The following is a 13,621-nucleotide window of genomic DNA, read 5'->3' as shown; positions in this document are numbered from 1 at the left end:
CAGGGCAGCCCCACATGACCTATTATCACAATCAAACTAGCCATTTAAGAAGTACAAATGGTCTTTGTGGGTGAATAATGGGTAATTGGTCAATAAGACAAAATAATGCTTCTTGTTCACCTATTTAGTTTTCAATATGCTCTCAAAGGGCTTCCTAGGTGTTGCTAGTGGAAAAGAATCTGCCTGCCAATGCAGGAGAGATAGGACACCCAGGTTCAAACTCTGAGCAGGGAAGATCTCCTGGAGGAGGGCATGGCATCCCACTCCAAAATTCTGGCCTGGAGAATCCCATCAACAGAGAAGCCTGCAAAAAATCAGACATAATTGAAGCAACACAGCACACATATTTTCAAAGGAGAAGAGAACTGATTTAATTTCTTGAGAATCAAAAAATACCTGAAAATTTCAAGACTCTCAGTCCATTAGTTGCTATGTTTAAGTTAAACTTCAGAATTCTATCCATTTATATTGGGTCCTCCTCTAGCAACCCACTCTAGTATTCTTGCCTGGAAAATTCCATGGATGGAGTAGCTTGTCAGGCTAGAGTCCATGGGGTCACAAAGAGTCGGATGTGATTGAGTGATTGAACACAAATACACAACCTCCAAAATATGTTTATAAAGTATTACTATCATTATAAATAATGGAGCATATTCAGAGGAGTTAAGTGATTTACACGGCCATTGAGAGGGTGAAATAAGTAATAATACCCAAGCCTATATGGTAGACTTGAAATACTAAGTTTTTTTTTTTTTTTTCAGGTAGTTCTGACTTAGTTGGACCTACATGTAGTTGAAGACTTAAAAGTTTATTCTTTGGAATCCTAAGCATCCAAAAAATGTACACATTAAAAAAAATAAAAGCTTAAAGTTATAGCTATTGCACTAAGCAACAAACCATATATATATATATCTGAAACTCCTGTAAGCTATGTGGATTTTATGTGTGTGTTCATTTTTTCTCCCAGATCAAATGTATAATAGGGAAATTTCTAAACAAGTATCTACAAACTATAAAATTTTAAAATATTAAATAGAAACATGATTCAATTTAATCAATACATTCAGTTCTTCTAAGTGGTGCCATCCATTATCCCTCAAGGTTGTAAAAAGCGTGTTCTGTAACTGGAGGTTCCCCTGATTTCCACAGGAGTTCATCTTGGCTTACTTTTCACCACAACGGGACATCATGATTCCTTGTTTTCCTTGACTAGCTCCCCGAAGGAACTTCTCTTTTAGTGCAGGATTACAGCGGAAAAACCTTGAAAGTCAGATATACTTGTACATCATTTCAAAGACTCTCAGTACCACTTGCTCCAACCGGTGCTGCAGTGACCTCCTCTGCCACTGTATTTTGCAGGTGTAGCCTGACAGAGTCTTATCTCCGGTGGCACAACAGGCCATCTTGTCTCCTGCTTCAGTTTTCTTTGGCCCCTTCTAGAACCTACTCAAAATTTAAGCACACACAACCTGAACGTGCTAACAGTTAATACCTGCTGCTGCTGCTGCTGCTAAGTTACGTCAGTCATGCCTGACTCTGTGCGACCCCATAGACGGCAGCCCATCAGGCTCCGCGGTCCCTGGGATTCTCCAGGCAAGGATACTGGGATGGGTTGCCATTTCCTTCTCCAGTGCATGATAGTGAAAAGTGAAAGTGAAGTCTTTCAGTCGTGTCCGACTCTTCACGACCCCATGGACTGCAGCCTACCAGGCTCCTCCGTCCATGGGATTTTCTAGGCAAGAGTACTGGTGTGGGGTGCCATTGCCTTCTCCAGTTAATACCTGAACTGCCCTTGAATGACTATGGACTAGAGCCAATGAATAAATATTTCCCTTTTCTTTCCTGGCCAGGCAGTTATAGAGATTCCTTATACATGTACAGAAGATGGGTAACAATCATCTCTGCATGCTCAGTTGTGTCTGACTCTTTGTGAACCTATGGACCCTAGCCCACCAGGCTCCTCTGTCCATGGAATTCTCCAGGCAAGAATACTGGAGTGGGTTGCCATGCCCTCCTCCAGGGAATCTTCCCAACCCAGGGATGGAACCCACATCTCTTGTCTCCTGCATTGGTAGGCAGGTTCTTTACCACTAGCTCCACTTGGTGGTCAACTCAATAACTCATTCTTGCATTGACTCTCTTCTTCCCTGTTGATTCTCCCTTTTCCTGAGAACTTACCCTTGGCCAGCACTCCCAAACAAACACAAACATGTGACTACTTTCTGTGTACAAAATCAGGCTTCTCTATTTTCTAACTATGTCTCATTGTAAGCTGGGAAAGACTGAAGTCAGAAGGAGAAGAAGGCATCAGAGGATGAGATGAGTAGATAGCATCACCAACTCAATGGACATGAATTTGAGTAAACTCTGGGAGCTAGCGAAGGACAGGGAAGTGTGGAGTGCTGTAGTCCATGGAGTCTCAAAGAGATAGACAAAACCAAGCAACTGAACAGCAACTTCTTGATAAGGTTACCTAACACCTATACAAAAAATCCTCTGTAAAGTTTGGAGGGAGAATTAAGTGCAATTATACAGGAAGCTCATCCACTCCAACATATTTAGGACAGACCTAAACAAAGGAGAGGGATTAAATGGCAAATCCAGAGAGTTTTCTATCATCATTATAGAAGAAATCATAATTTCAAAAAATTTATTTTATACACATCTGTTTCCATGAATGTTAGTAAGGATAATACTACCTTATATTTAAATAGCATTTCAACATCAATTATATCAGTTGCTTTTTGCTTCAGAACTATGTTGAACTTTCTCAGATTAGAAAATAACGTTTGGAAAACTCATGCCTAGAATTAAAGTTATATGCTTAACCTGCATACAACTCTAAAAGTTATCATTCCCTGTTAAGACTTATACACAGGGGAAAACAACTTGCTTAAAACCTACTAAAATGTGATGAGGCTGATATCTGATTTATGCTTCAGACTATTGAATTGTTATTATATTTGATATAGATACAATTATTTTGGTTAGTTCAAGCTATATATACTTAATGGCCTTTTGCCCACAGAGAGTTCAGATTTGATATACGTTTTCTAACTTGACCTATATACTAATATCTAATATGGAATTATCCTTTCGCCTTGTTCCCACAGCTCCAAAATTGTTATACATGTGCAGCAAAGTGATAGATGGCAAATATCAATCTTATGCAAAAGGTCCACTGATATTTACAACAGTTTCTATTGTCCCACTTTGGGGGTCCTGCATTTTCCCTCCCTCAAATCATGAGTGCAGTATTACTAGACCCAGTTAACTTTGTCCTTCTGATTTCCATAGTCCTTGAAATGCAGCATAATGTTTTGGCTAACAAATTTGCTAAATAGTTGCTCTTGCCTCTTTTTGACACAGCCCCTCCAGAATGGGAACAAAAAATCCAAAATACATACTTGTCTATCTACGACAGCTTATTTTGGGAATGCAAAGCCAGTGGAAAGCCAGACCCTTGGTATACCTGGTTAAAGAATGGTGAACGCCTCAATCTGGACGTAAGTAGCTACGGTGATGTTAAACTTCCACCTACTCTGCTAGGGAAATTTTATCACTAACAGCAACACTGTATGTTTCTGGAATGTTTAGTAGGCGCCAGGAAATGTAGTATAATCTTTACATATCCTAATTTATTTAATACTTAAACTCAAAGTGACTATTAAAATTATTCCTATTATTCAAATGAGAGATTTATGGGTAGAAAACACAACTTGTACAAAGTTGCCCTTAGTCAGTGATTGATCCATATTCAGATGATATCATTATCATCAACAACATTCACTGAAGTCTCATATGAGCCAGGCCCTGTGTTAAATATTTTCCATACATTATCTAATGGCATCTTCATGACAATTTTACGAGAAAGATATGATTATTATTTGTATAGTGAAAAAAAAAATTGTTTCAGAGGGCTCAAGTCTATTTGTCCAAGGTCACAAAGCAGCTAGTAAGTGTTAGCATTGGTATTCTAAACATAATCTGCCTGATTTCAGAACCCAAGCTCTCAGTCATCATCCAGAAACTTGGTTTTTATGAAAGCTAATAGCTGTCTCTAAATCTAGAAAAGTGGAAAACTGAGGCAGTTATCCACATTTTTCAAATTAAAGCACATGTTACAATATATAGAAAATGAGCAAGTTTATTTTTCCCATCAAATTATCCTAATAATTGTGTCAGCTCACCACTCTACTTGCACTTACAGGCTCAGTTAGAGACACAAAGAACGTCTGTTGTTTAGAACCTGAATAGAAGGCTGTTCTTTGTTTCAGCTTTATTGGAATTTAATCTCTTCATCCCTTTTGCAAACAACATTCCCTGTGTCCTTCAGCCTACTTTTACTATCTTTAGAGGATGGTGATAGGTACCATGAAATATTTAAAGTTATATTTACCCTATTAAACTATTTTATTCTATACACTCAAAATTGTACCCAAAATGGGACTCTACAACAGACTTTGTATGTTTAAGTATGTATAAGCATACTTCATAGTACACTGCAGAAAAGAATTTAGCTCCTTCAACTTACGTACTCAATTAGAAAATTATTGAGTCATCATATTTTAATTTTTTAAGGCTTTATGATAGAAAACCATGGAAATTTGCTGGTCACTCTATCCATGTCTAACATTATTGTCGACTATGTTTTCTGAAAAAACTGAAATGGTAGAGTATCCCAAATTATTTTATATGCCGCATAACAGAAAGGTAGTTCAGTTGCTCAGTTGTGTCTGACTCTTTGAGACTCCATGGACTGCAGCAGGCCAGGCCTCCCTGTCCATCACCAACTCCCAGAGTTTACTCAAATTCATGTCCATTGAGTCAGTGATCCCATCCAACCATCTCATACCTTCTATGCAGAACAACGCCAATTTTTAAAGAAATGAGGTAACATAAAATAAACTAACCACTAAAATTATGTTAAGAACATTTCCATTGTTTTTTAAAGTCCAGAAGACTGCCCGGAATCTTGAAGTATATTAATTTCATTTTCATAAGCAACAGGTCTCATACCCCAACAGCTCATAGATATGCACAAATGTTAAGAGCATGCTTACATTAACACACTAGCATCTTTATGTGATTTTTCTTTTATTAGGAAAGAATTCAAATAGAAAATGGGACACTCATCATAACTATGTTGAATGTGTCAGATTCTGGTATCTACCAATGTGCTGCAGAAAACAAATATCAGATAATTTATGCAAATGCAGAATTGAGAGTATTAGGTAAGTCATTCATTTATAGCCAAAAAATTCAAACTGACATTTTAGCAAGTTATGATTATGTGTAATATGAATCCAATTTTTCTGTAAATTAGAAATTGCTTTTCCTTGAAATAATGAGAAATGTCTAAATTAGCTTCTAAAATATGCAAAGTGAGAATTATTACTTGGCTTTGGGTGATGTGGAACACATTAGGGCTTGGAGGAACCCACTATTGGGTGAAACCAAACCAGAGGTGGCTCCCCCAAAGTTGATCCCAGCATGAGATTTTGAATACAATTAAAAAAGCATCTATTAGAAATGTTTTCAGCTACAAATAAGAAAAGAAAATCTCAATTTACAGACTTAAACAAGGATGTATTTTATTTCAACAAGAACTTCAGCCTTTCTAGGTGGCTTAGTGTTAAAGAATCTCTCTGCCAATGCGGGTTCAATCCAAGGGTCAGGAGGAGCCCCTAGAGGATTGCATGGCAACCCCCTCCAGTATTGGGATTCTTCTTGCCTGAAGAATCCTATAGACAGAGAAGCCTGGCAGGCTACAGTCCATGGGGTCCCAAAGGGTTGGACATGACTGAAGCGACTTAGCACACACACATGCACAAGAACTTCGTGGGGGGTTGGGAGGTGGGTGGGTAGCTGAGCAAGAGCAATGTGACTTGATGATCTTTAAACTTTTTCCTCATGGTTGTAGCCTCCTGGATCCAGGATGAGTGCTGTAGCTACAGAAATCAAGTCCATACTGAAACCCAAAGAAGAGAGTCGGGACAGCCCCTATCATTAGAAAAGCAAAATTTCCCTGCATCCTTACATCAAACTTCTTTTATGTAATTAGCTAGAACCCTGTCACGTGACCACTCAGACCTCAAGGGAAGCTGGGAAATAAGCCCCTATAGTGGGAAATGTTGAGACAGAGCAGTTTGAGGATGATATTCTGGGACAGTCAGCTGGTGGAGTGTCACCATAAATGACTCAGTGATGTCTTTCACCCTGAGATTTCCTTAACAGTATAAACACAGGAGATGAGAGGAAGAATCGAGTAAAACAGCAAAGTTTCATAAGTCTGTGGGTGATGGACATTGATTCATTTGTTTCTTCATTCAATCATCATTTATTGAATACTTATTGTGTATTAAACCCTGAAAACAGAACTATCAATATCAAAGTGATCTTTATAGAACCTATAGTTCTACAGAGGGGAAAAAAAGCACTAAATTTTAAAATATCGTGATTATTACAGTCAAGAATTGAGTAGGTGCTATCAGCTGATATAACCTAAATTGAAGACCTTCTCTTTAAACATGTTTCAGAATAAAAAGCATGTATAGGTCAGTGGAAGGGCAGAGAAGCCATACAAGACAACATGGTATATCTGAAAGAAATTCATATAGACTTTACGCTAGGAATGAGAACTGGACATGTAGGTTCCCACAGGCAGGCAGCTAGGAAGACTTGGATGCATCCCTAGGCAGTCTAATTATTTATTACCCTTATGAACTGGTATTTGTTCAAGATTTATCTAGTGAGGACAGAGTTGAAACTGACAGACTGTTTTTTTTTTTTTTTTTTCTCTGTTGTTGTTAAAGTTTCTACTCAGCCTGCCTGCTTCAACTGAAGGCAGACTATTTCCATTTTTCCAGTTAATGGTATGCCTAAAGAAATCTGAAATAATAATATACTGCTTTTGATTTATTTAAAAGGTATTTCATTGTGTGCGCTCTCTTTCGTGAAACCGTCTTCACCTTCTTTATTATAAATGCAATAAAAAATGTGACCTTTTGTAACTTGCTTCCTCCCTAACTCTAGCTTGCTTTTTTATCTCAATGACCATTACCAAAACAAAAATAATCTACATTTACTGAGCAAATAATTTGTGCCAGTTGGTACTTAACCTTCTTTACTGAATGCTACCTCGTTCAAGACCCAGACTAACTGACTGAGATAATATCTATTGCCATCTTCATTTTACAAATGGAAACAGTGACTCCAAAATGCCAAGTCCACAATTAGCTCCAAAACACCTTGAGCGAAGTAGCTTCAAAAAGAGTTTTTATTTTATAGATATTAGGTTCTATCTAGGATACTGCATCAGTTCTTCGGTTACAACATATTGATTAGATGAGTAATTGAATAATTCTGTGATTTTGTTTTTAGCCTCAGCTCCTGATTTCTCTAAAAATCCCCTTAAAAAGTATTCAGTTGTTCAAGTTGGTGGGGATATTGTGATCGAATGCAAACCAAATGCTTTCCCCAGGGCCACTATTTCCTGGAAAAGAGGAATAGAGAGCCTGAGACAAAGCAAAAGGTAAACAAATCTCCTTTGTTTTAATATTTTAAATATTTTGTAATATAATATCTTCCAGATTTTAGGGTTTACTAGGTTTTCTGAAATTCTCTCTCTTAGAGTAAGCTTGCAAGTGTGTATCTGGAGATCCGAACATTTTCACATGATGGTATAAACAAAAGGAATTTACAAGACTATGAACTGTTTGTATAATTTGATTGCAATATTTTCAGTGCCTGTGCTTGTAATAGATATATTTTAAGAAATCCTTTAAGACCTTTTTCTATATTCACTTTGAAGCCTTTTTCCTGACCCAGCCTGCTGAGAAATCAGTGAGAAGAGCATTACACAAAGGAGAGAGACATTCATACTCACACACCTGGTGTTGTGGTTTTTAAGTAGTCACACAGGTGTTCACTCCATGACAAAATGAATTCACCACATGAAAAAAAATGTAGAGAGGTTCCCGTAGAGAAAGAAGAGAGGTTTCCTCCTATTATGGATGTGATTGAGAAATCCCAGATCAGCACTGGCAAGTTCTCTGGAAAAGTTTTGACAGCACAAAACAGGTGTTTTTCTCTACTTGTAACACATTTCATTCTATTGTGCTGTAGAACCTTGTATATTCAGAGTTGATTTGACTAAAGTTCCAACTCTAATTTAAGGACCCACATGTGTTTCTATGTGGTCAGATACACAATACGGTGCTACTATGAATTGCTAATTGCCATGGTGCTGATGGTATGAAAATGGTTTCATGGGAACTTCTTCAGCATCATATGTGCCACAAACTCATATACATACCGGGCAGGTAACATAAATAACAAGATATGCCAGGTAAAAGAAAAGACAGCTCAATTGTCGTGCCAAAAAATGGCCATCTGTCAATCTCAAAAGCCTGTGAAGGAGTGGAGAGTGAGTTCTACACCTAAAAGGTATAGTCACAAATCTGAATTCAGTCAAATGTTGTTTTATGGGTAGAACTTTTAACATTTCAGAAAAAGCTAGAAATCTAAATTTTGGCATTGAAACTTCTGGGCCAGAAAAAACATCCATGGGTTGGTCAAAAGAACACTGTTTTGTCATTTCTGATCTCAGACTGCATTTGTGGTCAGGAAGAGAGAAAAGTAGGTTCGGTCCAGTTCAGTCACTCAGTTGTATCCGACTCTTTGCGAACCCACGAATTGCAGCACGCCAGGCCTCCCTGTCCATCACCAACTCCCGGAGTTCACTCAGACTCATGTCCATTGAGTCGGTGATGCCATCCAGCCATCTCATCCTCTGTCATCCCCTTCTCCTCCTGCCCCAAATCCCTCCCAGCATCAGGGTCTTTTCCAATGAGTCAACTCTTCGCATGAGGTGGCCAAAGTATTGGAGTTTCAGCTTCAGCATCAGTCCTTCCCATGAATACCCAGGACTGATCTCCTTTAGGATGGACTGGTTGGATCTCCTTGCAGTCCAAGGGATTCTCAAGAGTCTTCTCCAACACCACAGTTCAAAAGCATCAATTCTTCAGCACTCACCTTTCTTCACAGTCCAACTCTCATATCCATACATGACCACTGAAAAAACCATAGCCTTGACTAGATGGACCTTTGTTGGCAAAGTAATGTTTCCGCTTTTTAATATGCTGTCTAGGTTGGTCATAACTTTCCTTCCAAGAAATAAGCATCTTTCAATTTCATGGCTGCAGTCACCTTCTGCAATGATTTTGGAGCCCCCCAAAATAAAGTCTGACACTGTTTCCACTGTTTCCCCATCTGTTTCCCATGAAGTGATGGGACCAGATGCCATGATCTTCGTTTTCTGAATGCTGAGCTTTAAGCCAACTTTTTCACTCTCCTCTTTGGTTAAAACAAGCAAATAAGCAGTGTTGATTGTGTAGAATGCTCTCACTGTTATATCTCTCACTGAAGCCTTGCACACTCTCTTCTGATAAGAAGGAGAAAGCTCTTTGGAAGGCAATCTTTCTTTTCCTCTTCTGTCTCCCAGGGACTCTGTAGCCCAGAACTGAAGATTTTCTCAGGATAGGGATCCTGTCAAATTTATTCTTGTATGCCCTGTGCCTTGGCATAGAACCTAAACTCAGTAAATATCTGCAGAATGAATGAATGTTTCCAAAAGGATGAATATGTGAGGCATTACCAGCTTCACAGAATGGCTATTCTGAGAGGAAATGCCTCAACACATAAGAACAGATGCTATCAAAAGAAAGGTGTAAAAGATGAAAGGAAAGCTGGTGCCTGCCCCAATTGGTCTCCTTCCCTTCTAGACTACTTGGGAGACTGCTACAAGCACTCCCAACAGATCTGGATGTGCATCCTCTTTAAATGTTTTCTCTTTGACTCCTCAATCCTAATCAAGGTTTAAATGCACTGCTATAGAACAGGAAAACTCAAGAGAATCCCATAGCCTCACACACAGGCTCTGTACTGAGCATTGGGATAAATTGATTAGCTCTGCTTCATTTACTAAAGTGACTGTAAGTTTTCACCTAAAGAGCAAGAATGACTACTGTTTACCCTCCATAACCTTTAAAGATCTGAATGCAAGTAAGTGTGTTGGGAAGAGAAAAAAAAAGGCCGGGGAGGGGTTGGGGGGGAGGGTGGAGAAGATTTGGATGAAGGTAAGAAAATGAGAGAGAGAGAAAGCTTTGTAGGGTACAAGGGAAACTACTTTTTAAAACAGCTTTTCAGATTTATGTTTTATTTGTATAGAGGATGAATTTGGGAGCTTTTTGGCCCCAGAACAGTTACTAATAGTTACGTCAGATTCATTCTTGTCTCACTGGGATTAAAAGAATGGTCCATGTGATTTTTATGTACAGACCCATCTTTCATGATTCTAATCACTCGCTGCTTTAGAATTTCATTACATTTCAACAAAAGAAAACAAACAAAATTATCTTCTGAATATACATCCTAAAAAGTTGAAAAAAATCAAGCCCCAGTAGAGTACAATAATTACAGATGTGTATCTCTGACAGGTATAGATGACCTTAAGCAGTATTTTGCAAAGGTCACACACAGCCAGCTCTGTGAGATACTGTGTCTCTGCAGGCTTCCTATCCTGTCCTTGCTTCTATTGTCTTCTGAGAAGACTGGTTTCATTAAGACCAAGACTTCATGTAGCTTATTGAGAAATGCAGCACCTATGCTTCTATTGGTGTTGACTTCATGGCCTTTCTGTAGTCTTATCATGGGAATTTTCAAACAGGCTGCGGGTAAAACTAGAATGAAGTCAGAAAAAGAAAAACGAACATCATATATTAATGTATACATGCGGAATCTATAAAAAAAATTGGTACAGATGGTACAGATGAAGCAACTTCCAGGGAAGAAAGGGAGATGCAGACATAGAGAATGGACTGTGGACACTGCAGGGGAAGCAGAGGCGGGATGGATTCAGAGAGTAGCAGTGGCATAGATAACGCTACCGTGTGTAAAACAGGCAAGCAGTGGAAAGCTGCTGCATAGCACAGGGAGCCTAGTTCGGGTGGAATGTGGGGGTGGGAGGGAGGTTCAAGAGGGAGGGGATATATGTTTACTTATGGCTGATTCACATTCATACTGCTGTACAGCAGAAACTAACACAACACAGGAAAGCAATTATATTCCAATAGAAAAATATTAAAAAAAAAAAAGGAAAGAAGGAAGAGAGGAAAGAAAGGAGGAGGAAGGAAAGGGCATTAACTATTTACTACTGTAGAGGTGGTATGGTACAATGAAGACATAGCTCAGCCTCTACTCAGTCCTAATTGTACCATAATTTGGAGTAAGTCACATGTCCTTGTTAGGCTTCTATATGTAAAATGGATTAGAAGCATCGCATCTTCCTAAAAGACAACAGAGAGCAAAGTGGTCTCTTCAAGCCCATTCAGGTCTAAGCTTGATTTTTTCTTCTATAGGTTTGATCTGAGCCATTAGAAGGTAACTGAATCTTTTCCCCATGATCTTTTCCCCTTCTCACATCAGCGATGCCAGGACAAATCCCGGGTCTTAGCAAAGTAACTGCATTCAGCTTGTAAATAGCTACCACATTGCAAGAATACTTTGGTGAGGAGAATATTAAAAGAGTATCTAATGCCACACACTATTTCTTATAACATTTGTAATATATGAATAAAAGTTATTTGACTTATAGTCTGTGTATACATTTGAACATTAAGTGTGCTCACACGTGTGTGTATATATTAATATGTGTGTACCACAGGGTTAGCCATAATTTCCAAACCTAATGAAATTAATTACACTAGGAGATAGAGACCTAGTCCATTTTCCAAATTTTATGGGACCAGATCACAAACTCAAATACAGAATAATGAATCTTAGTACACACTTTTTTAATGCCACATCAGCTTGAATATTATATCTAAATAATATACATAATTTCTATCCTTTCATACTTCTGTTAAAGCACAATATACTGTATACACAGGAAGATTAAAAGAGTCAGATCTAGAAAACAGTTTAAATGACTTCAAGTAGGAACAGTTTTTAGGTCTTGACCTTGGAAATACCTATATGGGGAAATGCATGTTTTTAGTCTCTGTTTTAAAACTTCTATACCATTCTGTCTACTTTGAAATTTCATTGTCACTATACTTGCTTCCAATAAAGTGTAGCTATCTATCTAGAGATGATTGAAAGGATTCTAAAGAAATCTATCCAAAGTAACCTTACTCTGTGGCTTACTTTAAAAGAAAATGGTGGCAATATATATTTCTTGAAAATTTCTTCCAGTATTACATGAATCAAAACAGCATACAGCTTACAGCTAATGTAAAGCTTAGACCTGATGCCCAATCTGCCTTCTCTGTTTCCAGAACTTTTCCTTTCTACAAATAATGGAGAACACACTCAAACTCTTTATTTTTTGAAGCCTACTGTCACACGATTTTTACTGAATTTCATGTGTTGATAATTCAGATCAAGCAACATTTCTGAATATGGTTTGTATTTCTTATTGGCCTATGTGTCACATTTGAAGTCTTGACTATTTTAAGAGTTCCATCTTTAACAGTGTCTCTATTTATGGCTAGCTGTCAGAGAAGAAAAGTTTTCTTCCAACTAAAAATAGGCAGAACCCTAAGGCTGCCTGATTTCCTGCTAGAAATGTATAGTCATACTCGATCTACTTCATTCTTTCTGGAGCTACCAATCATTTAGAAACAGCATTGAAATTGAAGAGAAGCAATGGTATATTCCTCAGCAAGAAATGAGTGTATTATTAAGAGCCCTTGCTGGGAATCAGAAAATAGGATTCCAGTTCTATCATTGATAAGGGGCTTGGCCTTGGGTAAAATCACTAGCTTACTTTTTTTTTTTAAATTAAGGTCACTGTTCTTGTATTTATTTAAAATGAAATAATTAAAAAAAAAAAACTAACAGAAATACTTGACATGCTACCCACATAGTGACTGCCAGAATAGAGATTTTTATATTTTAGAAATCAATGCAAAATACTAACCTGGAAGGTCGAAATTGCAGATTCTATCATACTCAAAATTTTGTACATGCTTTGCTAATTTGTTCAGGTGACTGAATGATTGTGCCAAACATGGTGATTGCTGTGAGTTGTCAAATTAACTAAAGTGACCTACTTAGATGGATTCAGAGATTATAGAGGTCCCCGGTATCTAGACTTAAGCATCACTGAGTACTAGGCCCCATTCATTAACTCACCATTATGGACCTAGCACCCAGCACAAACCTGGAACACAACAGATGTCCAATGCGTATTTTCTACTTTACTGAATGAATGAAAGCTAAAATTCACTTTATTTTGTGTCTACCTGAATTAAGAGATGTTTTACAGTTAAACCAAAAATGTATTTAATAATTAATAGGTCCAAAATGTGTTCATTCATTCATTCTGTAAGTATTTAATGAGCAACAATTATACCTCAAATTCTATGCTAGGTGCTGTGGATAAGTTTTAAGTAGCCGACTACATGATGCATAATATCCCTCCTTAAGAAAGTGTTTTCCTTTTCAATTATTTGGAGTCAGAAGATCCAATTTCTGTTCTGAACTCTAGTTCTCACTTAGCTGATAATTCTAGTATGTCCTTTAATTTAACTGGTCCTCAGTTAATTCATTAAAAAAA

General features: G+C 37.8%; 1 protein-coding gene across 1 annotated transcript in view; it reads left to right on the top strand.

The window, feature by feature from the left end:
- CNTN6 (contactin 6) overlaps positions 1-13,621 on the top strand; it is a 187,547-nt gene that overhangs the window by 101,306 nt on the left and 72,620 nt on the right. The window contains exons 8-10 of the mRNA XM_055557576.1: positions 3,370-3,506; positions 5,105-5,234; positions 7,384-7,534. Of these exons, the coding sequence (XP_055413551.1) occupies positions 3,370-3,506; positions 5,105-5,234; positions 7,384-7,534 (418 nt within the window). The remainder of the gene's footprint in view (positions 1-3,369; positions 3,507-5,104; positions 5,235-7,383; positions 7,535-13,621) is intronic.

The sequence above is a fragment of the Bubalus kerabau genome, chromosome 20 (genome assembly GCF_029407905.1).
Source record: "Bubalus kerabau isolate K-KA32 ecotype Philippines breed swamp buffalo chromosome 20, PCC_UOA_SB_1v2, whole genome shotgun sequence".
NCBI lineage: Eukaryota > Metazoa > Chordata > Mammalia > Artiodactyla > Bovidae > Bubalus > Bubalus kerabau.
This window is presented reverse-complemented; position numbering and strand designations above follow the sequence as displayed.